The sequence below is a fragment of the Boleophthalmus pectinirostris genome, unplaced genomic scaffold, assembly GCF_026225935.1.
Source record: "Boleophthalmus pectinirostris isolate CB_2022bp ecotype Guang Dong unplaced genomic scaffold, ASM2622593v1 HiC_scaffold_18, whole genome shotgun sequence".
Lineage (NCBI taxonomy): Eukaryota > Metazoa > Chordata > Actinopteri > Gobiiformes > Gobiidae > Boleophthalmus > Boleophthalmus pectinirostris.
In genome coordinates, this window is record NW_026571133.1 from 46,406,050 (window position 1) to 46,429,147 (window position 23,098).

The 23,098-nt window shown below is 39.9% G+C and overlaps 1 protein-coding gene across 2 annotated transcripts in view; it reads left to right on the forward strand.

Moving 5' to 3' along the window:
• LOC110164288 (endoplasmic reticulum mannosyl-oligosaccharide 1,2-alpha-mannosidase-like) overlaps positions 1-23,098 on the forward strand; it is a 75,860-nt gene that overhangs the window by 23,476 nt on the left and 29,286 nt on the right. For both annotated transcript variants that reach the window (XM_055153407.1, XM_055153408.1), the window contains exons 7-9: positions 6,013-6,201; positions 8,278-8,426; positions 9,154-9,342. In XM_055153407.1, the coding sequence (XP_055009382.1) occupies positions 6,013-6,201; positions 8,278-8,426; positions 9,154-9,342 (527 nt within the window). The remainder of the gene's footprint in view (positions 1-6,012; positions 6,202-8,277; positions 8,427-9,153; positions 9,343-23,098) is intronic.

A 23,098-nucleotide genomic window follows, 5' to 3' on the forward strand; every position in this document is an offset into this window, starting at 1 on the left:
GGAAAATGTTGCTTACCATTGATGTTCTCTTCTGGATCATTGTTGTTTTCACGTATCACAAAGTACAGTACTATAACAGTTTAAGTATGGAACCCATTCATGATATTAAAAAATCATAATTAACATTTAACTGTTAGCACCTTTAATCATTATAGTGACATAATCGTTAATCACAGTTATTCTGGCCATGGCAATCATGATGCCAAATTTTAATATTGTCCCATGCCTAATATAGAGAAATATAAAAGGTCTTCTCATTTTCTCTGTCTGCACGAGTGGTACTGGTTGAAGGATGGAGCAAAGTATAACTCGACCTTTACTCATGTGAAGCTCATTCTGCTTTCTAATTGGATAATCACCTTGAAAACCATATTGTTACATAAGGGTCCGGTCAAGTGGTAACGGAGGGAAACAGGGGCAGATTTTTTACATTCAAATAGCTCTTATTCAGAAACTAGAGGGACTATTGAAATAAGTAAAGTATCAGAATGTAGGAAAGAGTTACACTCCAACAGGGTAAAGTTAAACCTGTGATATTCTTTCAAGTTTTTGACAAAAAATTTAAAAACTCATGTTGGTAACGGAGGGAATGAAATATGCAGCACTTTTCGGGCAATAAATCCAAACAGTGATAACTCTTGGTTCTCACTTACATATCCTTAACAAACTGGTTTGAATATTTGCTTCATATAGTTTTCTACCATATGGTACAAGATTAGGTTGAAAAACCTCTTACTTTTTGAGTCATGAGATTTTTTATTAAGAAAGGTCATGGTAACGGAGGGAAAATTGTACAAGCAAGTAGAAGGTGCATGATTTTACATCATTTGTCGCTTTTTTCTTCTGAATACTTTAATATTACTTCAAAATGAAAGGAAACTATTTCTATAAAATATGTCAGTCCTTCCAAACAAATGTTTATCATTTTAAATAAATTTTTTTGAAAATCATGTACCTTCATCAACAGTTCAAAGATGGAATAACACAAGATATGATGAAATACAAGCTATGTTTGATTTCAACATGTTTACCTCTGGAGACACAGACAGGTCAAGTTTATAAAAGTTAAATTTCAAATCTTACATACAGTTCCTTTAACATTCCAGGGGAGTTCTTTTTTATGGAGGTTGTTCTACTCATTTTCCTCCCTTTAAAGTTTCCCAGTTACACAGTCAGATAAACAGATGAGACAATGCGTTATATTATTAATCTATACTTTACTTGTGTTTGTACTAGTGATGTGAATAACCTTCTGAAAGTGAACAGAAGCGTTCAGCCAGTAACAAAAGGAGAAGTCAGGTCTATTGAAAGCACATTTCCTGATAACATATTTTCAAATAGTCAGTGCCTAACAGTTTTCACTTGATTCAAATGAATGGCCTGATATAACCCAAACAAAAGCACACCAGTGGAGCTGTCACTTCTTAAACCATTGTGTTTCACTTTTAATGGAACATTTCAGACACAAAAGAAAAAGTGAAGTGGGAGAAATTCTCAAATGAAACATACTTTAGCAGTGGTGACAGTACAAAGCTATGTTTCCTGAGCCAGTGCACAGAGGAGAATGAGACGAGAGCTTGAGCAGAGGGCTGTGGGTGTGAGTGCTCCTTCAGACCTGCTCAAGTGCACACCTGCTATAAGACTGACGCACTGTGTCTGATGGAGACAGGGACACTAGGTCACATGTCTCAGTCAGAATCTGTCTTTGCTCATGTCACTGCTGCCGTTTGCCTTAAAGAATAAGAGTATTATGAAAAGTCTACTTTTTGGAGCTTTCTTCCATGTTATAATATTGTTCCCTCATCAAAAACTTTAAAAGGTTTCAGATGATATTCATGCATGTTTGACTAATTTAGTGATTTCTTCTGGGGACTATTCAAACCCTCCTTGTGGTTAGCTGTGAGATTCTGTGCAGTGCTCCACCCACAAGCCTACTTCACCTATTCTCCCACACGACATTCTCTATAAATATACAAAACATGATACAACTGTACACAAGAACTTGACTAGTTTAAGTGGAATGCACGCTGATTGTGTTGAGATAGCGCTCTGAAGGGGGAGTGACTCAGCATGGAGAGCAAAGGAAGGAGAGACTCAAATCATCAAAAATGTAAAACATGTCAATACATAGTTTTCTGTGACTATAGCATTTTCAAAACAATAAAAGGTAACACAATCTAAATATGTGATGTGTTACAGTTAATACCCCCATAGAAGTACCATATCTTTCGGGCTATAAAGCACACTTAAAATCATGTAATTTTCTCAAATGACAGTGCGTCTTATACTTCGGTGCAACTTATGTGTTAATTCTGGTTGTGCTTACTGATTTCGAACAGATTTTCTGTGATACACAGCACTCGAAAATCTGTCAAAATGTTTTAGTATGACTTAGGTAAACTACGAGGCCGCACTGCTTGTTGGATTGCTGGAGCATTACGGCTACTGTAGTCAGGAGCCTCACAGAGTAAATCATGTCCTTAGTCTGACAGAAGTTGACCATATCAGTGTGCAAGGAGTGAGCTTTTTTCAGAGCTGATAGTTTATGCAAATTAACCATGTGGCTTTAAGCTTTATTTCTGTAAAACAAAAACAAATGTGCGCAAAGCTGTATTAAACATATTGTTACTCAATATATATTTGAGTCGTCCTCGTAGGAAATAAATAAACCAAACTTAAATGATCCACCCACATTCACATTCATAATACATATTCACAAGACAGAGAGGCAACACCGGACGAATTATGCCACGATCTGCCAATGGATCGTGTAGTCTGGGCTAAGGATCAGTCTCAAGTATCGTCCATTTGTTTTGCTTAATACACCTTATAATCTGGTGCACTTTATGTATGAAAATAGACGAGAGAATTCAACATTATTGATATTGCGCCTTATAATCCGGTGCGATTTATAGTCCGAAAAATACGGTATGTAAAATACCTCTGTTTTAAAGTAGTTGTCCAAATGGAGCTTTGTGTCTTACAGGTGTGGGTTCAGCCTGCTTTGTGCATGCTTTTTACTAATACTGTCCCATTCCCCTCATGTACACATGTGTGCTCTCCAAATGAACGCTCATGCTGAGAGGCTGGAGTCTGCGCCTCACCCCCTGCTGTGTGCTCTAATACTGCGTGGGTTGAGCTAGCACAAGATTAAGATTTGAAGAAATTTCCCAACAACTATAATCAGATCATGTTTTTGTAATCTAAAATGTGCTGTTTAAAGCGATCGACATGTTTATTATTACTTAATTTTTGTTCTATTAGTAGATATCAGTAAACCTGTCTTACAACATACAAATACTGGAAATCTAATTACACATGGTAGCTTTAAAGGGTCTTGGTTGAAGGTCAAGTTTCAAACAAAAAAAGTAATAGGACTGCTGTATTTAAGGTGTGCTATGTAACTTGTCAGTTGGGGGTTTGTCACCTGCTCGTTTCTATGGATATATTATTGCTCTGCCTGGAATGTTCCACAGTGTGACATTAAACAGCTCTACTTTACATTTATTCCATTACAGGCGGTTTTATAGCTCTAAAACACCTAAAAAAACAGACATTCTGACTGTGAGCGGGGTCACGTCTCCACGTCTCCACGTGACCTGTAACTTGGTCTGGATTGGTTTCCATGAAGATAGAAAGGTTTAATGTCATACTATGAAACATTCCAGACAAAGCAATAACATCTTCACGGTAAAAAAACCCATCAGTTTGGACTGCTCACTAGCGGCCTTCCTTAGAGTGGTCACGTGATGTTGCTGTGACATGTCTGGTCAGCTCATTTCTACCGGTTTTTGTACTGTCTTCCTGCCAGTGGATTCAGGACAACAGCGGACATCTGCAGTCCGAATTTTTCAGGACAGTATCCCAGGAGTTGTGTGAGAGTAAATCGAGACAAGGGGCTTTTTTACTCTCACACACCTGAGATACTGTCCTGAGGAAGTCGGTCTGCAAGATGGCGCTATCATCCTGCCTCCACCGGTAGGAAGACGGCGCCAAAACCTTTTTAAATCCACTGAGCAGACATGTCACAGCAACATCACATGACTCTGAGGAAGAGTGCAGGGAGCAGATCAAACTGTCAGGTATGAAAACAAACTCTTGGTCTAATTAAAGAACCTAATATGTGTAATAACATGCACTACCAGTCAAAAGTTTTAGAACACCCTCATTTTTCCAGTTATTTATTGCAATTCAAGAGCTTGAAATGGTACAAAGGTAAGAACTGAACAGACAGATGTAAAAAAAAATAAATAAAGATTAAAAATACAAAACACAAGTCCAAGCTCTGCCAAAACTACCTCAGGAAAAAAGAACAAGATGGTAAAGCTGGAAAACACTGAACATGGTTTGGGATGAACTGGACAGAAGAGTGAAGCAACCTACAAGTGTCACACATTTATGGAAACTTCTGCAACAGACTTGGAAAGAACTTTCTGAAGAATATTTGATATCTATTGTGAAAAGAATGATATGTTTTGGTCAACAGTAAACAGTAATCAGTAAAAAACAAAAGTGTCGTGTTTTAAAAGTTTTGACCGGTAGTGTAAATGATCAGAAGACCAAATGTACCTCATTGGACTAATATTTGATGCACCCTACATTAAAAAGTTTACAGAATGCACCTTTATTGGACCTTACGTAAGATTTAGATTTTAAATAAACTTGTGTCCTCAGATATGACATAGCTTTTACTGATAACAATTATACTGCTGATTTGTTCTTAATTCTAAAAACACATGGCACGAACATGATGGCTAAGGTGTTTGTGTTTGACATAATTTTGTAAAATTTTAGCACAGCTCTTAAGTATCTTCTAACTCTAAAGCTACTGTTGACCTTGGAAATCAAATTACTAGCGCTGTAGTCGACTAAAGACATTCTTGGTGGACTGAAGATGTGCTGAGGATCGATTGCTCAACTAAAAAGGGACTGTGGCAAAAGTTTTCAAAATCATCCCTTGTCTCTGTGTATCTGACCCAAACTGCACTCACAAGACTACACCCACAGGGGAAGTTCATGCAAAAAGTACTATTCATGCAAACAAAAGTACTAGGAAACTATGTATTTATTTAAAAGTGCATTGTGTAAATTTTCTGCTGGAAGTGGAAGGTCAAATGCTTTTCTCCATGGAGATGTTATTGCTTTGTCTCACAGTATGGTATTAAACCTTTCTGTCATCATGGACACCAAAATAAATCAAGTTACATGTCAGATCTGTGGAGAGGCAATCCCACGCAGAGTTAGAATGCCTGTTTTTCTAGGTATTTTTGAGGTATAAAACCAGAACGTTACACAGTGCAGCTTTAAAGACAGATTAAACTTATGAATCATGAGTTGAATCTGCCTTTTTACTTATAAATACAAATACCGTATTTTCCGGGCTATTAGACGCACTCTAACCCAAAAAACGACCGTGCTCCCCGCAATCCAGAGCGCCCTATACACGAATCCACTCGTCCCAGCAACTTCAGTAAACTACAAAGCCGCACCACCTACAGCTCACCCAAACGCACATGGAGCAGACAGCGACCGCACAGCGAAACACCCACAGACACTCAGACTCATCACTTCACCCGGACGAGGAACGGAACGGAGGAACGAACCGAAAAAGCGAGTGCAATGTGCCACTCTGAGCCACAACTGAAAAACTGAGTCACTGCGAACACGCCACAACTGAAGAAAGCACAGAGTCACCATGAATGCACCAAACAGTCCCACTGTTCCATCAAACTGTTGTGTTTCGTTTAAAGTATGGTTTATTTGTGAAAAAAGTTCGAAAATAGACCATTTAAAAACAGTACCTCTTATAATCCAAAGCGCTTAATAGCCCGGAAAATACGGTATACTGCCTTTTGACATACACATTTTGGTAGACTCCATCGACTGTTCAGTCGTCTAAAGAACTACAGCCCTGCAAATCACATCATCTTTTAATTAGATTTGAACCTTTTATAAATTCTACCACGTATCATATAGTTTGATAGTCCTTGTCTCTATCTCGTCTCTCCCCAGTCCTCTCGAGTGCGGAGCGTCAGGAGGCGGTGCGGGAGGCCTTCAGACACGCCTGGAAGGGCTACAGGGAGCATGCCTGGGGCCACGACGAGCTCAAGCCCGTGTCCAAGTCCCACGCGGAGTGGTTCGGGCTGGGCCTGACCCTGGTGGACGCGCTGGACACCATGTGGATCCTGGGACTCACTGAGGGTACGGCCACAATGCACCAGACACCAGTGTATGGATGCTTTGCAATGTGATAACACTGGGGGGCGGTAATGCATGTAGGTCTATGGCGGAATGTTCACACAGCCAAGTTTTTGAATGATCTGAACAAATACAAGGAATTTAAACAGCACATTTTCAGGAGCTTGTGATCGATACAAGCCTTCATGGTCCTGTTTAAGTGTTTGATTTTCATAAAAGGTGACTGACTGAACTGTTGGCTCACCTGTTGTAGTTCCATCTAAAGGCAGCCATACACTACAGGAGAATTTGCCCACTCCCGAATTCGAGGAGGCGTGACTTGACTTTTTGTCTCGTGCTAATTTGAAGCCGCTGTGCTCCTCGTGTGTGGTGTCAGTGGAACTCTGAGCTGCTCTGTCAGATCATAACCACCAAACATCAGCAACACTACGATAACAGACAATAAAACACAGCATCAGGGGCAGATGAGTGACGGGCACAAAGACGCAACATACAAACTTAGGAAATTTGTGAAAATAATTATTACTCACCTCTCCTACTGTGGTAAATTTAAACTGCAGCATCTCATCCACGTTATCAAATCTATTATTATTATTATTATTATTATTATTATCTTACAAATTGTCCTCTGTAAATAACGACATCCAGTCCACAAAACAGAGCTGTGAATCCAGTTTCAGGTGTTCTTTAAAAGTAAAAAGGTGAGAGTAGTTCCTCACGTGTGTCTGTTTAGATCCACACAGTGCACAGATCAAAGTGAAGCTGCAGATTAGTGATAGTGACTCTACTTCCTTTGTACTTTATCACCAATCTTTTATGCTTTACTTATCATGTATTGCACCACATTTCACAAATAATAATAACACATTTTTGTCTTCTAAACTGGAAGTGCAATGCAGAAACAGCTGACGCTTATATTTTTATCCTGTGGTCCGCAGACATATCCCGCCGCTGCAGTCTTTGTGATTGAAGATTTTAAATCTCATATGATTCTCCTCGCGTCTGTGATGTGCACCGTTTGTTGCACATTTAAAAATTGTCTTAACCTAAAAATTCCTGTAGTGTGTAGTGGCCTTTAGTCAGCTCTTTATGGTCAGATTGTGTTAACCCAAATCTGGCCTATCCCTGGGTGTCAGAGTGATGAATAATTATCATTGTTGTAATTGCAGCTTACAATTCTAATTAAAATTGGTATTTATCTTTTAAATGGGCAAATTCCTCAAATTGTCACTTATAAACATGAAACCCACGGTTATAAGCTTTTTACCATTGGTTCTCCCTCACTGCCAAGTCTCCCAGACTGTTTCTGGAGTGATTCATGAATATTTGAGTAATCCTGTATTGTTCTGCATTCAAGGCTTGAGTGCTCAGAAAATGTCTGTGTTCACCTCCCACTGCTCTGCACAGTGATTATGTGGTAAATTCTGTCTCAGGGTTATACACAAATGTTCAAAAACGTAGCCATATTCAAAAATAGGGAATATGTAAATGAAAATTAGTACTTGCTCTGGTAAAATGCCACTGTGAAGCGACGAGGCTCTTACTGTTTCTACAGTATTTAAGTTTTTGAGATCAACATTGAGGTTTGCTGTGAACAAAACACTGCTAAATGTATTAATTAATCATTAAATACTAGAAATAGAGCAAAATACTGTTGCTTATGGTTCAGAATACACGCTTCTCTAATATGATGAAAATGAAGATGTGAGTCTGGTCACTGGTGAATCTTCCTCAGTTCAGGTGGATGTGATTGACGGGTGCCAATCAGGGGCTTGCATGGTCCATCTATAAACAAATAAGGCTGCTTACAAGGAAAATATATAGGAAAAACTATCACGGGGGGACTAAAAAGCATGATGCATTTCTACAGAAACAATGAGAGAGGCACTAAACTGTTCATCTGAGGAGAAATATGATTTTGTTTGTAAATGACATGACAGAAGGGCGTGGTGACCAGACTGATATCAGTCTGTTATAAAAAATACAGACAGATATCATTCTGGATTTGTCAGGCAAATACTGTTTTGTCTTTCAAAGTGATACATTTCATTTATTGTTCATTTTCCTGTACTTTATCAGAGTTTGCCGAGGCCAGGGAGTGGGTGGAGAAGGAGCTGACCTTTGAGAAGAATGTGGACGTGAACCTGTTTGAGACCACCATCAGGATCCTGGGAAGTCTGCTGAGCACCTACCACCTCACCAAGGACCCCCTCTTCCTGAACAAAGCTGTGCGCACTCACACATGATATTAACTTTGGAACAAGACTAATTTTTAAAGTATATAACACAGCCAGGGCGTGTGACTTATGTTGGTCTTTATTAGTTGACAGTAAAATCTGCACTTCATATTACATTCATAGTGTTGTATGTGTTTACAATTCACACAAATTGCTTCAGAGTGTGATTCAATCAGACCAAGACCCACCTCCCTGATCAGACCAGAGCTTGTTTCTTTGACCTGGGTCAGAGTTTTATTATACATTCTCTATTGCCCAGTCAAGCGGACTATGTAGGCAAATGGATCCTGATTCGGATCATTGTATAATGTGAATGTTATCTCATTATACCACAGTCTGTGAGTCCTCCTATGGCTAATGACATTGCATTAATTTTACAGTAGCTTTTGTAAAACACAGAAAAACTCATATTTGAGACATTTAATGACATTCACAGGTGAGACGTATCAGTTTGTAGCCATGGTAAAAGGACATTAAATAACTTAGTTCTGCAACAGAGCTCCTCATTCTTCAGTGCTTTCAATGCTTACTTATTTACTTTTCTTTTAGTTCAGACCATCATTATACCATAAAGTATCCTTAAAGGGCAACTTAAGCACATTGAGCAGTCAAAGCGCAAGAATAAATAGAATAAGTCAAACTAAGGTGACAGTGTAGCTTAGGTTTATCTCGTCTACTGACTAAATGAGCTCTCACACAGCCCTGTACTCTTCTACAGAAGGACCTGGGCTCTCGGCTCATGCCCGCCTTCAGAACCCCATCTAAGATCCCATTCTCAGACGTGAACCTGGGAAAGGGCACGGCACACCCTCCTCGCTGGACCGCAGACAGCACCCTGGCAGAGGTCACCAGTGTGCAGCTGGAGTTCAGAGAGCTGAGCCGCCTTACCCAGGACCCCCAGTACCAGGTACACTGTCAGCTTTTGTCCTGTTACACTTTAGACAGGGCAGTTCATCTTCTGTTTGTTATAATGTTGTTTTCACCAAAGATATGTTTCAATCATGCATATTGGCTCCTAATCTATATCAGTATTTTTCCCATGTGTCTAAGCAAAATATGTCTTGCCCCAATGCAGCTATATTGGATAAGCATCTCTTGAGGTGGGAAAAAAACCCCCCAAAAACTGAATGCTGTCTGTGTTACAACCACGGACCCTAAAAAAGGGGGATGAAACTTGAGTAAATAAAAGAGCGGGCATTCAGGTCTTAAGTGAATGGTTTTAATGACCCGAGACCGAACGGGAGCTCCCCCTGCTGTTCACCGGTTTCATAAAAACCAAAATCTTTCCACAACACCAGAAAATAGTATAATATAATATAATCACGTTATACAAATAATAATCATATATCAATAAAATGAAATTACTTTTTAAAAATAAATCCTATTATGAATTCTATAATTCTATATTTAACAGTAGTACTATTGTATCGTAAACGTATATATTTTTTTAATTGTCTTGTTTTACAACCATTTCATCTTCATCTAGTTATAAAGCATTTTATTGTCTGGTAATCAGGAAGTCCGTATTAGCATGCTAGTTGCTGTGGACCCCTAGTGTAACTGTGGACCATTGCAACTGCACAACATGTTCATGTTTTGAAGAGAGCACCTTTTAAGATGGATCTCAGCTTGGAAGCTAGCAGCTATAGTTTATAGCCTCATTTAGACTGCTTTACTTCACATTACCGTCTGTTCAGAAGGAGACAGCCGTATCAGAGGATTACACAAACGCAGGAATACAGACATAAACTACATTATGTCATGGCTTAAAGCTCCCATTAGGCTAAATGTGTCTATTTTAAAGTATTTCCATAACTTCTGACTTGCTTTTGCTAGTTTGGCAAAGACGTTGCATCATTTGCTGTGGTTGTCTTCATGCTTGCGTGCAGTGGAGCTAAAAAGTGGTGACACTGTGAGTGTTACTGTTCCAGGTGAAGGCTTGTTTAGTAGAGGGTGATTTCTGTACATGACTTTACTTCTGTAGAATTGTAATGAGTGTGCACCTGCCTCAGAGGCACAGTACAGCCTCTTTGTGACCCGGGTCTGTATCTATGCACATTAGAATAATCACTCTACTCACATTTACATAAGAAGCCTTTTATGTTTATTACACTGAATAAATATGTTCCATCCATTATGCTGAAGAATTATGACTTATTATCCTTTTCATCACACGTCCTTCCACCTGCTCTTAGTCCAGAACTCAGGCACAAGTCTTAACAGGAAGTAAAAAGCACCATCACATCACCCCTTTTCTTGTGTCTTTGCACTGGCTTCCTGTTCATTTAAACATTCATTTTAAGATTATTGTTTGTTTTTAAAGCTTTGAGTGGACTGGCCTCACAGTGCATCTCATATCTGATTGGTTGATTTTATTATTCTCATTCATTGCTTTTATTACTTCCTTTTGTCTGGATTGTAATTCTGCTGGTTTCTAAATATTTGCTATATATTGCTGTAATGCGCAGTAGTTTGGAAATGATATGGTTTGGAAAATGTGCTACACAAATACACTTGGATTGGGCTGGATACCATGAAACACCAGAATTAGCTTGACTTTACAAGTGTCATGAAGACCAGGACTAGACTGAAGCAGGTCTAAGCAAGACTCGACATACACCAGGGCTGAACTATGTCAAAAATAGTCCCTAATAAACCAGTTCTTAATCAGGACTAGGCCTACAACTGTAGTAAGTAAGATAAAACCACAACCAAAACAGGTCCAAATAATTTGGAATTTAGCTCTCATAATGTGACTAAACCTGGATGCTAAAGCAGTATGAGGAGCTAATTCAGAACATAACCAGAGACGACTGTAAGGGCCTGGCTCCACAATCAAACTTGACTGGGTACGTTTAGCCGCTTGTATCAGGTCAACAGTGAAACTAACAGCTGATCAGGCTGGTATTTACCTTCTGTACAGGCTGGCCATGGCAAACATGAGGATTTCAAAAGTACATTTTAAAGCACTAATTAGCAGTCTTTCTGGACTTGGGCTCTTTCACACGACACAGATCTGCCCCAGGAGCACGTTGTGCTGATGGTAAACGCACAAATACAACCAAAGATTCATGCTCTCTGTGTATTTTGATGGGGATACGCATGTACGCTCACGTAGAGCGTCCAAAAATTCTGAAATCTACGTGCGCAAGACGTGCTGCTCCATACGCGTGTGTAGCACATGCAGTGGAGCCGCCCTCAGTCACTTTACATACCTTCTAAAAGTTATGTGTCCAAAAGTTGCAGTTTTTACGCTCGCGTAGGGCGAAATACGCGTGTAGGTGGTATAAAATTCTGCTGTGTGATTTTTAACTGGAACCAAAAATCTTGAGCATGTTACCCTGATTTTAGCGTTTTTGGTTGTTTTAGAGTTGATTTTAAGATTTTATTGTTTGGTTTTAAAGCTTTGAATGAACTGGCCCCACAGTACGTCTCGAACCTCAATAAAATTTTCACCCCTGCGCTCTGAGGTCCGAGGTCCAGCTCCAGCTCGTGGTGCCTAAGAAGAGACTTAAAACCGGGGGGACAGGACATTCTCTGTGACCAGCCCTAAACAATTATTGGGTGCCCTCTGCCTTCCTCAACTACATTATGCAACTCCCGCTGTCTCAGCAGAGCGAGTAAATAATTAAAGACAATACACACCCACAAGCCACAGGAGGGTGCCAGTGGGAATAACTGTAGTTGTGTTCTTAGGCAAGACACTTCACCCACATTGCCTAGTATGAAAGTGGTGTGTGTGCGAGTGATGGTGGTGGTTGAAGGGGCCGATGGTGCAGATTGGCAGCCTCGCTTCTGTCAGTCTGCCCCAAGGCAACTGTGGCTACAGTAGTAGTTTACCACCACTGGGTTTGGAGTGAATGAATAATGCTCTGTAAAGTGTCTTTGAGTGTCCAAAAAAGCGCTATATAAAACTGATGCATTATTATTCATTTTATGATCTCTGTGCAGCACTTTGGAAACTGCTTTGTTTGTAAAATGTGTACGAAATACGAAATAAAGTGGATATGGATTCAGATAACCGGGATCAAATAGATGTAAAGCCAGAGTCAAAAAAAATATTACCAAAATATTACCATACTGTATTACTATACCAGAATCATGAACTAAAACAGGTCTCCTTTACCATGACACACTGGGTCTTGATGAGAACTTGTCTAAAGCAAGGCAAAAATATTGATTGCTATAATAACAAATAAAACTATCCAGAGATTTGGAAGTTAGTTTAGCAGTAAACATGTCAGTATTCTCTCAAGTATACTATAAACTGAGTTATACTTTTCAAAATACATTTCAAATCTCTCACACAGAATCTCACAATATTTGTCCAAAAACACAATACTATCAAATAATCCTCCAGCCCCACCTCCGTGGGTCCTGCGTTCCTGTTCCGTGCTTTACATCCCAAAGCGTGACAGCAAACGCAGCGTCTGGGCTCATTCTGTTTAAAGGTGGCAGTGCTCGTCAGTCTGCCGTGATGGATGCAGATGACAGCCGTGAGCGAACCTTCCCTTTAAATCCGTCAGGCTGACAGTTTGAGCGCTGCCAAAAAATCTCAGTGCTGACATGTGCCCCATTCTCTCACTTCTCCTGAGCCAGCTCTTTAATATGCACCATCCACGCTCGGCAAAAAAGCGTCAAATCACTAATAAGATTCAAATGGCAAAATGGTGTTAAGACTGTTTTGTAAAATGTTCCTCCATACAGCTGCGGGAGGGGTGTAGCTGTCGTCTCAGAGCATCATGGGTAAAAGCATTGTCAAGGGAAATGGAAGATGGCTGTGAGTAAGTAGGTTTGGAGTGACGTGGTGTTTTATGGATTTTACCAGGACTGAAGCAGGTCTGAACCAAGACTGAAGCTGTTCTGAACCAGGACTAAACCAGGTCTATGCAAGGACTAAACCATTTCTGAGCCACGACTAAACCAGGTCTGAGCCAAGACTAAACCAAGTCTGAACCAGGACTGAAGCTGGGTTTGGTCTACATAAGGGCTTTAAACTCTGCACTAAACTCCCTTTCACTTTCATTTTACAGTATGTGAACAGTTTAGTGCCCCATCACTCACATAAACAGAGCTGCCTACAAAACCAAACCAGGACTAAACCATGACTAGACCAGGATTACACCAGAGAGCTGGTTTGGTTTAGTGGGACTCCGAACGTGGGTCATTTCTATATAGTCGGGGAGCCAAAGTCTCAAAAATGGGTTGAACCTGACATCGCCTGCCATACTTTTTATTTGTGTTTTTTTTGTTAACTGTGACCCTAAGGACCAATAATTGGAAGGTCTGCTCTTCCGGAAATATCGCGAAAAAAAATTGTGGCCATTTTAGTGTAGGTAACCTTCATTTTGTGATAGAAAATTTTGAAAAATGAAAAATTTCCTCAAATCCTCAGTGGATTGGGTAAGCTGTCTACAAATACATTCCAGATGCAAAGAACACGTGGTGACAACATTCAGTGAAAAAAATATTCATAAAACACATTTCTACATGATTTTGGCTCAATTTAATGCCAAAAAATAAGGCATTTATTCACTTTTTTCCAATATTTTCATCTTTACCTCATTCAACTATTCCCCCAAGTTTTGACATCAGCCAATATGCCATTCTTTTCTTCAAACAGTATAGTCATTCCACAGAAAAAAATATAAAAATCCAACCAAAATCAATGGATCTGTGATGATTTCTTTACCATCAACAGGCCCAGAACCTCAATAGAATGTGAGGCTCCTCTCAACATTCCATAAGGCACACTGGATATTTAACATGGTTGTTAATGTCCACATTATTAAACATCATGGCCTAGGCATCTTTTAAATAATAATAATAATAATGATAATAATAATAATAAATATAGCCGCAAGCGGCAATGATCGGCAATCGCTCAAGCCTATGCGGCGCCCATGCCACACCGCACCCCGGCCACGTTGAGCTCTGCACATGCCGTGCCCCACGAATGCACCTTACTCATTGATCTATCTTCTAAAATAACACTAACTCCTAAACCTACGTGAACTCCTAACCATAGCCCTAACCCTAGCCTAACCTTAACCCTAGCTCTAACCCGAACCTTACCCCTAACCTAACCCTAACCCCTGATCTTAACCGAACCCTACTATTTTTCTCAATTTCTGTATGTGTTGATTTTTTATTTTTATTTTTTAATCCAAGATGGTGGACTTCCGGTTTGGGAGAGAGCGTGGTCACAATATACTTTATTGTTCCTATTCTCATGATGTATCTGTGTTCTAAATTTGGTTTGAGTACATCAAAGTTTTTGTTGGGACGTCCCCTTGGTGAAGACAGATATTTGGCCAGTTGCCATGGCAACACGATGGGAGATGGAGTGTGGGCGTCATTGACTTTTTTCATTAAGACCAGGCCACGAATGTGTGTACCAAATTTTACATGCCTACGACAAAGTAAAATTTATTGTTCCATACAACCTCCCTAGGGGGCGCTATTGCGTCCAGTTTAGATTTTCTTATATAAATTGTTAGGTTTATCTAGACATTAAAAACAAGAAGAAAGACAAGAGATTAATTAAGTTTTTCTCATGAGGAGAACGGGCAGAGAGTGGCATCAAGAGCAACAGTCTCCACACGTTCTGATGACTCAAGGCCGCTCTCCTCCTTTTATTATCATTAGGAGGCCCTAGTTACAGACACATGATTCTCAAAGGGAAGGGGATAAGCAAAGACATAATGCAGGCTTAAAACATAAACATGATTAACAATCAGGAGGTGCCGTAGGTATAGACAGACACCATCATAACTCTTGCATGTGTGACAGTGGGGGTTGGTTTCACGTGAGAGGTCATCTCAAGGTTCACGAGAACGATAGGTCACTGCACACAGGTGTTAAACACAAAGAGGTTATTCACATTCATACAATTGATTGGTACATTCTAAATCAAGAATTGTAATACATAAATGGTTAACTCATAGGTCTAGATTAACACACAAGCATTTAGCAAATATGGGATAATAGAATTATTCTAACATAAATCTGTTCAGGGTCGGAGTGTCCACCAACAATTAAAGTTTGAGAGAACTTGGCCAAAGTTTGTGCGAATTATCACGCGTCGAAGTTTGATGGCGAGCTGCAAAAACAAACCCGAAATTTGCACCGTTGCCACAGCAACACTGTTTTAAAAAGCTTTAGGACCTTAGGACGAGTTCGTTCAAATATGAGGACAAGAAAATGCGCCTTTGACGCCGAGTCGCGCGATCAGTCCAATATGGCCGACTTCCTGTTAATATACTTTTTGTCCCTATTCCCATGGTGCATCTCTGTACCAAATTTGGTTTGGCTATGCCAGAGTTTTTGTTGGGCGTCCTATAGATCCATCAAGAATCTGATTCAGATATCGTTAATTGTGTGGTTGTTGGATCCTAACAGCGGAAAACGACTCGAGAAATTTGCTTGCGAACTCCATAAATGCAAAAGTGAATCAGATGTGTGTGACTCAAGCCTCTGTTCAAACTGTTTCTCTTCACAACGGAATTGAAAAATAGTGAAAGGTGAAGGTGATGGGCAGGATTGATCCACAGGAAGAACCAAAAAGGAAATCTTTGACTTTCTAACTCATCCTGAGTTTGCAGAGAACATTTTGTATGTGGAGCACCATCAAAGTAAAATCCCGTTTGTTAAGCGAGAGGTGCAGAAGACAAACAGACTGAGCTACACTTTCTTGTTCTTGTGGTTTTACAGCAACATCACGTCTTGGTCTCTTTGCAGTGGAAGGTGTTTCTTGGTGAACAGTTGGTGCCTTTCACTTTGGCGTTGACTTTTTAAATTCGTGAACAAGGTGGAGCGAGGGACCATGATGTTTAATAATGTGGACATTAACAACCATGCTAAATATCCAGTGTGCCTTATGGAATGTTGAGAGGAGCCTCACATTCTATTGAGGTTCTGGGCCTGTTGATGGTAAAGAAATCATCACAGATCCATTGATTTTGGTTGGATTTTTATATTTTTTTCTGTGGAATGACTATACCGTTTGAAGAAAAGAATGGCATATTGGCTGATGTCAGAACTTGGGGGAATAGTTGAATGCCAATGAGGTAAAGATGAAAATATTGGAAAAAAGTGAAAAAAATGCCTTAAATTGAGCCAAAATCATGTAGAAATGTGTTTTATGAATATTTTTTTCACTGAATGTTGTCACCACATGTGTTCTTTGCATCTGGAATGTATGGATGTAGGGATACATGGATCAGTGGCCAGGGGATGAGCACTTGGGCAGATAGAACACAGATTTGGTGTGTAACACATCAGACACAGATCAGACGTTGTTCTTCTGACAATAAAAGTCCACACAAAACATACAAACTCTGCTCACCTCTGAGTGCACGGGCCGGGGTCAGGACGGCACACGGAGAGCCCTTTGCAAGAGCTTCCAGTTACACACAAATGTAGGGAATATTTTGAGTTCGGGTCAGGTTTGGTCTAGTAGGCTTCGTATCGTGCACAGACTCAGGTCACTCTGGCGCTTGGTGTTGAAGTTGCGTTTTGTCCCAGTGCTTCATTAAACCAAAAGCCTGGCTCCTGTGCTCCATCCAAGAGAAGAGTTTATATATGTGAATTTTCTGATGATTTCCTGATCAAACTTTTCCTCAAACTCTCTTCACTTCTGCTTCTCTCCACAAGTGTCGCTTTTCCCCCGTGTCTCCAGACTTTGCGTAGAGCTTACAGCAGGACCCGAGCCGCCGTAGAGATGAGCAAAGCGCAGTGCTTAGGAGGAGTTTCATTAATAATCCAGCTTTATAAATGAGGCTCCAGATGACTGTGTTTTGTGATATGTTAATCATGACTTATGCACATTTGTGCTTCAGTCAGGTTTATTGATTATCAATATGGCTCATATTCAAATGAACCATCTCTGAGGCATAAACTGTGTGGCTGTGTTCGGTCGCTAAGTGCATCTCCACATGAGCACGGGGACTTTATTAGAAAGTCAAATGCATCATTATTGTTTCTTTCTAAAAACAAAAGCTCTAGTGCTTCTAATGTCAGTTTCTTAGTTGGCAGCCCTCTCATGGCTCAGAGGAGATAGATACAGATCGACTGAACAAGTACAAGTGACAAATCTGCTCACGTTGTATAGCCTTTTGCATTATGTGAGGAATCTGCACAACAATTCAACTAGACAAGTGGCCATAGACTCTATATACATGGACATAGCTAACCTGCTAGCTGCTGCATTCCAAATAGGAAATCAGTGTGGGAGGGAAGTGACTCCTTCGAGGCCATGTTCCAATTCACTTTCAGTTGAAAAAATGTCGCCTCTCTCTCTAACTGCTGCTGTCAGACTTGTCATTCTGACCTTAAAATGTTCATATAAGTCGCTCTACATGATTCTGGTGTTTTTATTTCACTGTTTTGTCCTTAAATCAAGATATAAACATTAATATCAGACCAGTCTGGTACCTTCTTTCCCCAGTGTCTGCTCTAGCTAGTGTTAGGAACAGGTTTGATTGAAAGTCATCATGCTCCTGCCAAACCAGTGGTGCAAGTGTATTTCCAAATATGGGCTCTTGTTGCTATAACTGCTAGCCTCATTTGTGACGACCGAACACGTCACTGGGTCACGTCACACTCAGTTCATCTCTTTATACAGTCATTTGGCTCGACCCATACCCAGAACAGAAGCAGTGCTCAGATCTGTCATTGAAGCTTCTATAAAAGCAACTTTTGTAAAAATCTGTACTGACAGAAGTCATTTTGTAGTAGTTTAATGGTTGGTTGAATATGCAGTATGGTATTTTAATGTATTGAAATTATTTTTATTGTTGTATTTGTATTTTCAAATAGGATCCCATGAAGACTTAAAGTGGTTAGTGATGGGACTTTCAGCTCCTTTGTGGGATCTGAAACTCTTGGATCTGTTCATTTCAAAGAGTCATTCAAAAGACTATTATTGACATGACAGAAGTCAATGTGAGAACTCGTTTTATCAACAAACTAATCACAGAGAAATGACCGAGGCTCAAATCTGTTTAAAATGGTTCAAACTGAGAGTGGGAGTGTGTTTACCCTTTGAAATGATGCACAGTCGAATTCAAAATGTTGCACTGCAATAATAATCATTTTAAAAATAACTGTTATTAAGATGTCAAATATGTTACTGTGCTGATTCTTATGCTGGTTCAGAGTTAAGCATGTGTAAAAATGTATACAATTTGGAAAGAAAAATATTTGATCCTTTTAAAAATTGAGATCCATTGTCCTGTTGAAATGGCCTACCCATCGATTTGAGCTACTTTGCCCTACTGCGCATGACCCCCAAGTTACACTTTAAATGCCTATCGATTTGAGCTACTCGAGGCAGAAGTTTTGCATGAGAATACCTATGTTAGATGATTGAATAGTTTGGATTTAATATTTGATTTTATGGTTATCATTTTCATTATATATATATATTATATATTTGTTTTATTTTATTTCCATGTGTAGAAAATGTCATAACTCAGTAGAAAGGCGCTGTATAATTTAAACTGAATGGAAATGTCTCTTCTTCACTGTCCCCAGTATCACAAAGGAGAGGTATGCACCCTCTAGTTCAGTGTTTCCCAAACTTTTTTCTGAGGACCCATATTTTAAAAGTTACAAACCTTTGTGACCCAAGTCAATAGACATTATTTATAAATCACAAAATAAAGTTGGATTTGACCATTATTAAACAATAATGAGGATATTTTATTGTTGACTGAGTGATCGTGTTTCTCTGAACAATTAGTATTACCTTTAAGTATCCTGAAGTGCACTGACCTTTGCTGATCTATCACCTTCTTTTTGGACAGCCAGGCAAGCATTTCTCAACTTTAGCTGCAGGAACACTTGTTCAGTGCAGGCACATTCGATTCGCTGACTCACTAGCGCTCTCATGTGTTACAACTGTACATTGCAAATTGTGACAAGGCGACCCAAACGAAGTCTATTGCGACCCAGTCTTTAGGAAACAATGTTGTAGTGGATGCATTGTTTGGGAGAAGATATAGTCAAGATTTGCTACCTCTACCCATATTCATATAAATGAGTGAATAATGGTGATTGTACAGTGGAAGCATTATGCGATGGCTCAGGTTGGCTGTCGATATGTGCTACCTTTAGTCGGATCCCTATTTGATAGCATAATACAACTGTCTAAATGAACTACCTATGCATATTCATATAAATGACTTGAAATTGTACATAACTAAGGTATAAAGTGTGATCATCGTGTGCAGACAGCATCAAACCCGCGTCTGTAATCCAAAGAAATCTGTTGTAAAACTGGGGAGATTTGGCTTTATTGGATCTATACAACTGTAAACAGAAAGACGTCACTGTCAATTTAGACTGCAGCTAAATCATTTCGACAGAACACCTAATCCAACCGTTCACATCAAGGACCAACAGCCCGTGTTCACAGTCTGTCTTTCCTGTAGCTAAAGACTAGAAGCCGGCATGTAGCTGAATTGTGTTGCAGCAGAACAGAAGACAAAAGATAGAAGAAGATTTAGCAGTGGCTTTGATTAATAGAGAAATTCTAAATGAAACTATATCCATGTGTCTTCCTCACTCTTTGTGTAATTGGACCACCTGGTTTACAGTAAATCTATGCATGTCACAGAGCATAACGTTGTTAGACTGTGATCAAATAAGAAGGATTAAACAACCAATAACCAGGTTTGAAACGAGCTCATACGTAGGATTACAGCGAGACCAACCCACAGAGGATGTAGTGATGTAATGTCTCCCTATTTCAGAATGACACAAATTCTAATATTGTGAGAAGGCTAATGGATAGGCCTGTTATGATTATTACTAAATCATCTTAACGTTTCATAAATGATCGATGGAACTGTACTTTCTGGGGATCAGCGGTCAAGCTTGGGTGCTTTTACTTTGCACTATTGGGGAACTTTTTGTTTTTTTTCTGTGCTTCCAGTGGCAGTTCTGGACTGAGTGACTCATGTCTTTTTTTCTTCCAGTCTGTTTTATTATTAATGAAAGATTGAATCATTATTTTGAGCTTGTAGCATTCACTAACGGGCCCCCTCGTCTCCCTGTTATCTCTGCCTCTAGACCAGGGATCTTCAGCCTTTTTCCTCCTGTGAGCTACCTTTACACATAACGAAAATGCCAGAGAGCTACTCATTTTGGCAGTAGCAAGAAACAGAGTATTGTAATTTGTGGACCATTGAGCGCACCTGAATATAAGCTGCATCAACTCAATTTTAAAAGAAAAAAACAAAACAAAAAACAATTGTACATATATAGACAAGTGTCTCTATAAGCGCCAGGTGTCCACGTCTTCAGGAACATTTTCGAGTTGGGGCTATCTGCTTTTTTTGCCTCTGAAAGCTTTTGTCGTGTTTTTGCGTTGAGTCAGTTCATCACGCTGCTGTCACCAACGTCTCACGATCAACTCACTGATGCCAACAGCAGCAGCTCTATTTCCTTCTTCCACAGCCAGATCAATTGTCTTTAACTTAAAAGCTGCATCATCTGTTTTTCTTCATGTGATTTCCATGAGGAGGGTGTGTGCATGAAGCGAAAAATAACTGTTCAAAACACAATCAAACGAGCATCTTCCTCGGCTCATCGTCTCTTCCACTTGTCTGTCTCGCTCTTGCACTTGGCTCTACTGCACATGTCTACTGCAGAAAGAGTCTCTGTTCTGTCTGTGTCATGTCGGTGTCTTGTAGGATTTCAGCAGATTTCAGCCTCTCCTGGGGGCTGGAGATAGGTGTATGGATCAGGTTTAGTGGATGTCCGTCTACTGAAGTTTGAGATGTTTCTTCTCGTCATTTACACACTCACCTGCATTTAACACATACGTGTCATTAAGCTGTATCCTGCTCACTAATGTTTATTTCGCATCAGAACTTATTTTATCACACACTGATAAACTGTTTTAGTGCTGACAACAGCCCTAGCTAACACTGCAACTTCATGTGAACCGCACACACAGCGGCACTTTCTGCACTCAGGCTGTGCACATCCACTGTGTTCATAAACAAATAACCCATCCATATATTCGCCACATTGTTGTATAAGCCTCAGGGTCAAAGTGTGAGAAAAAAAGAAGCGGCTTATAGTCGGTAAATATTAGTGACGGGCAAATGAGTCGGAGCTCCGGAGCACGTCTTGTTCATTCTGAAACAAATTGCTGTGAAGCACTGCCTCGGAGCTCGTCTCGCAGCAGCCGCTCACGTGACCAAAGTGTGGAAGTGTCGGCCCCTCCCCCTACTGCTTCACTCTGCGTGTCAATCACTTCAGTGTATCGAAGCTTTTCATTGGCTCAGCGAATGTTCCATTCTGCGATTGGTTCAGGGTGTTTCAGAGTGTGAAGAATCCCTCAGTTGTCCAGGTAGAATCCATGGATTCAGATGGTTTCAGAGTGTTCAGCGCACTTCCGTGGTTTGACAAGCGCTAGCTAAACTGCTACAGTATAAACTAGAAAAGCACTCAGAGAGTGCAGACCTCCGCCAAGGACTACCCCCATTTTTTATATAAATTGCGATAAAATCAGTCTTCTGGATCAGATCCGGATCAGCCTTTGGAATATGAAAGAGGATCCCATTGTCCATCCCTGAGTCAAATTTCATGGGGTTTGGTCAATAATTAACCGAGATATTGAGAAACAAAATTTTTGGCCCCATTTACCACAATGTTAACTAAAATTTCAAAGTGATCCAGAATCCAGGATTTCTTCCGGATCACCCCCAAAATGAAAGCATTTCTTCCTTTTCACATTTCCAACAAATCCTGAAAATTTCATCAAAATCGGTCCATAACTTTTTGAGTTATGTTGCTAACAGCAAACAAACAGACAAACAAACAGACAAACAAACAAACAAACAAACAAACAAACAAACAGACAAACAGACAAACGCCGGCAAAAACATAACCTCCTTGGCGGAGGTAAAGATGCAATATTTGTTCAAAATGTTGGGTAATGAGGAGGATTGTGTGACGTTAGTGGTGATTTTGGTGACTTTTGGTGACTTTTGGCATTTGTTTCATTTTCGCTGGCATCTACAAGTGGAAAAAAGCGATCCATAGTTTGGGATCACTTTGGTTTGGGATCACTTTAATCTCTTTTCTTATTTACAGCATGATATTTATGTTGCTCTTTACATATTATTTAAAATCATCATTATTATTGTTGTTGTTAGGTACGGTGTCGCTCTGCACACAAGTCTGGTCTTACACTAATAATACTTCATCGATGCTGAGACACCTGCGTGACAATGGCTAAATTTGTCCACTAGAGGTCAGTGTTTCTCCAAGGCCTCAGACACATCGAACCATTTGAGACAATATTGCGGCTGAGGTGTCAATGCTTCACGAGGCTCTGTTCGCCCATCACTAGTAAATATGAATACAGATAATTCAGAAATTTTTTGTCGAGCCACTTGGAAGAGTAGAGAGCTACTAGTAGTTCCCGAGCTACAGGTTGGAGACCAGTGCTCTAGACTGTTTTCATTCACATGTTTAACACACAAACCCTGCATATTTAGGTTCTTTTCTCAAATAAAAAACACTCTGTTCCACTTTATGATGTCATATGGTAATACAGGAAGTGCTCAAGTGTGTTTTAAACTCCATACACCTTCATTAGATTGATTTGGATGATTAGAGCTCTGGAATGGGAAATGGAATTGCCT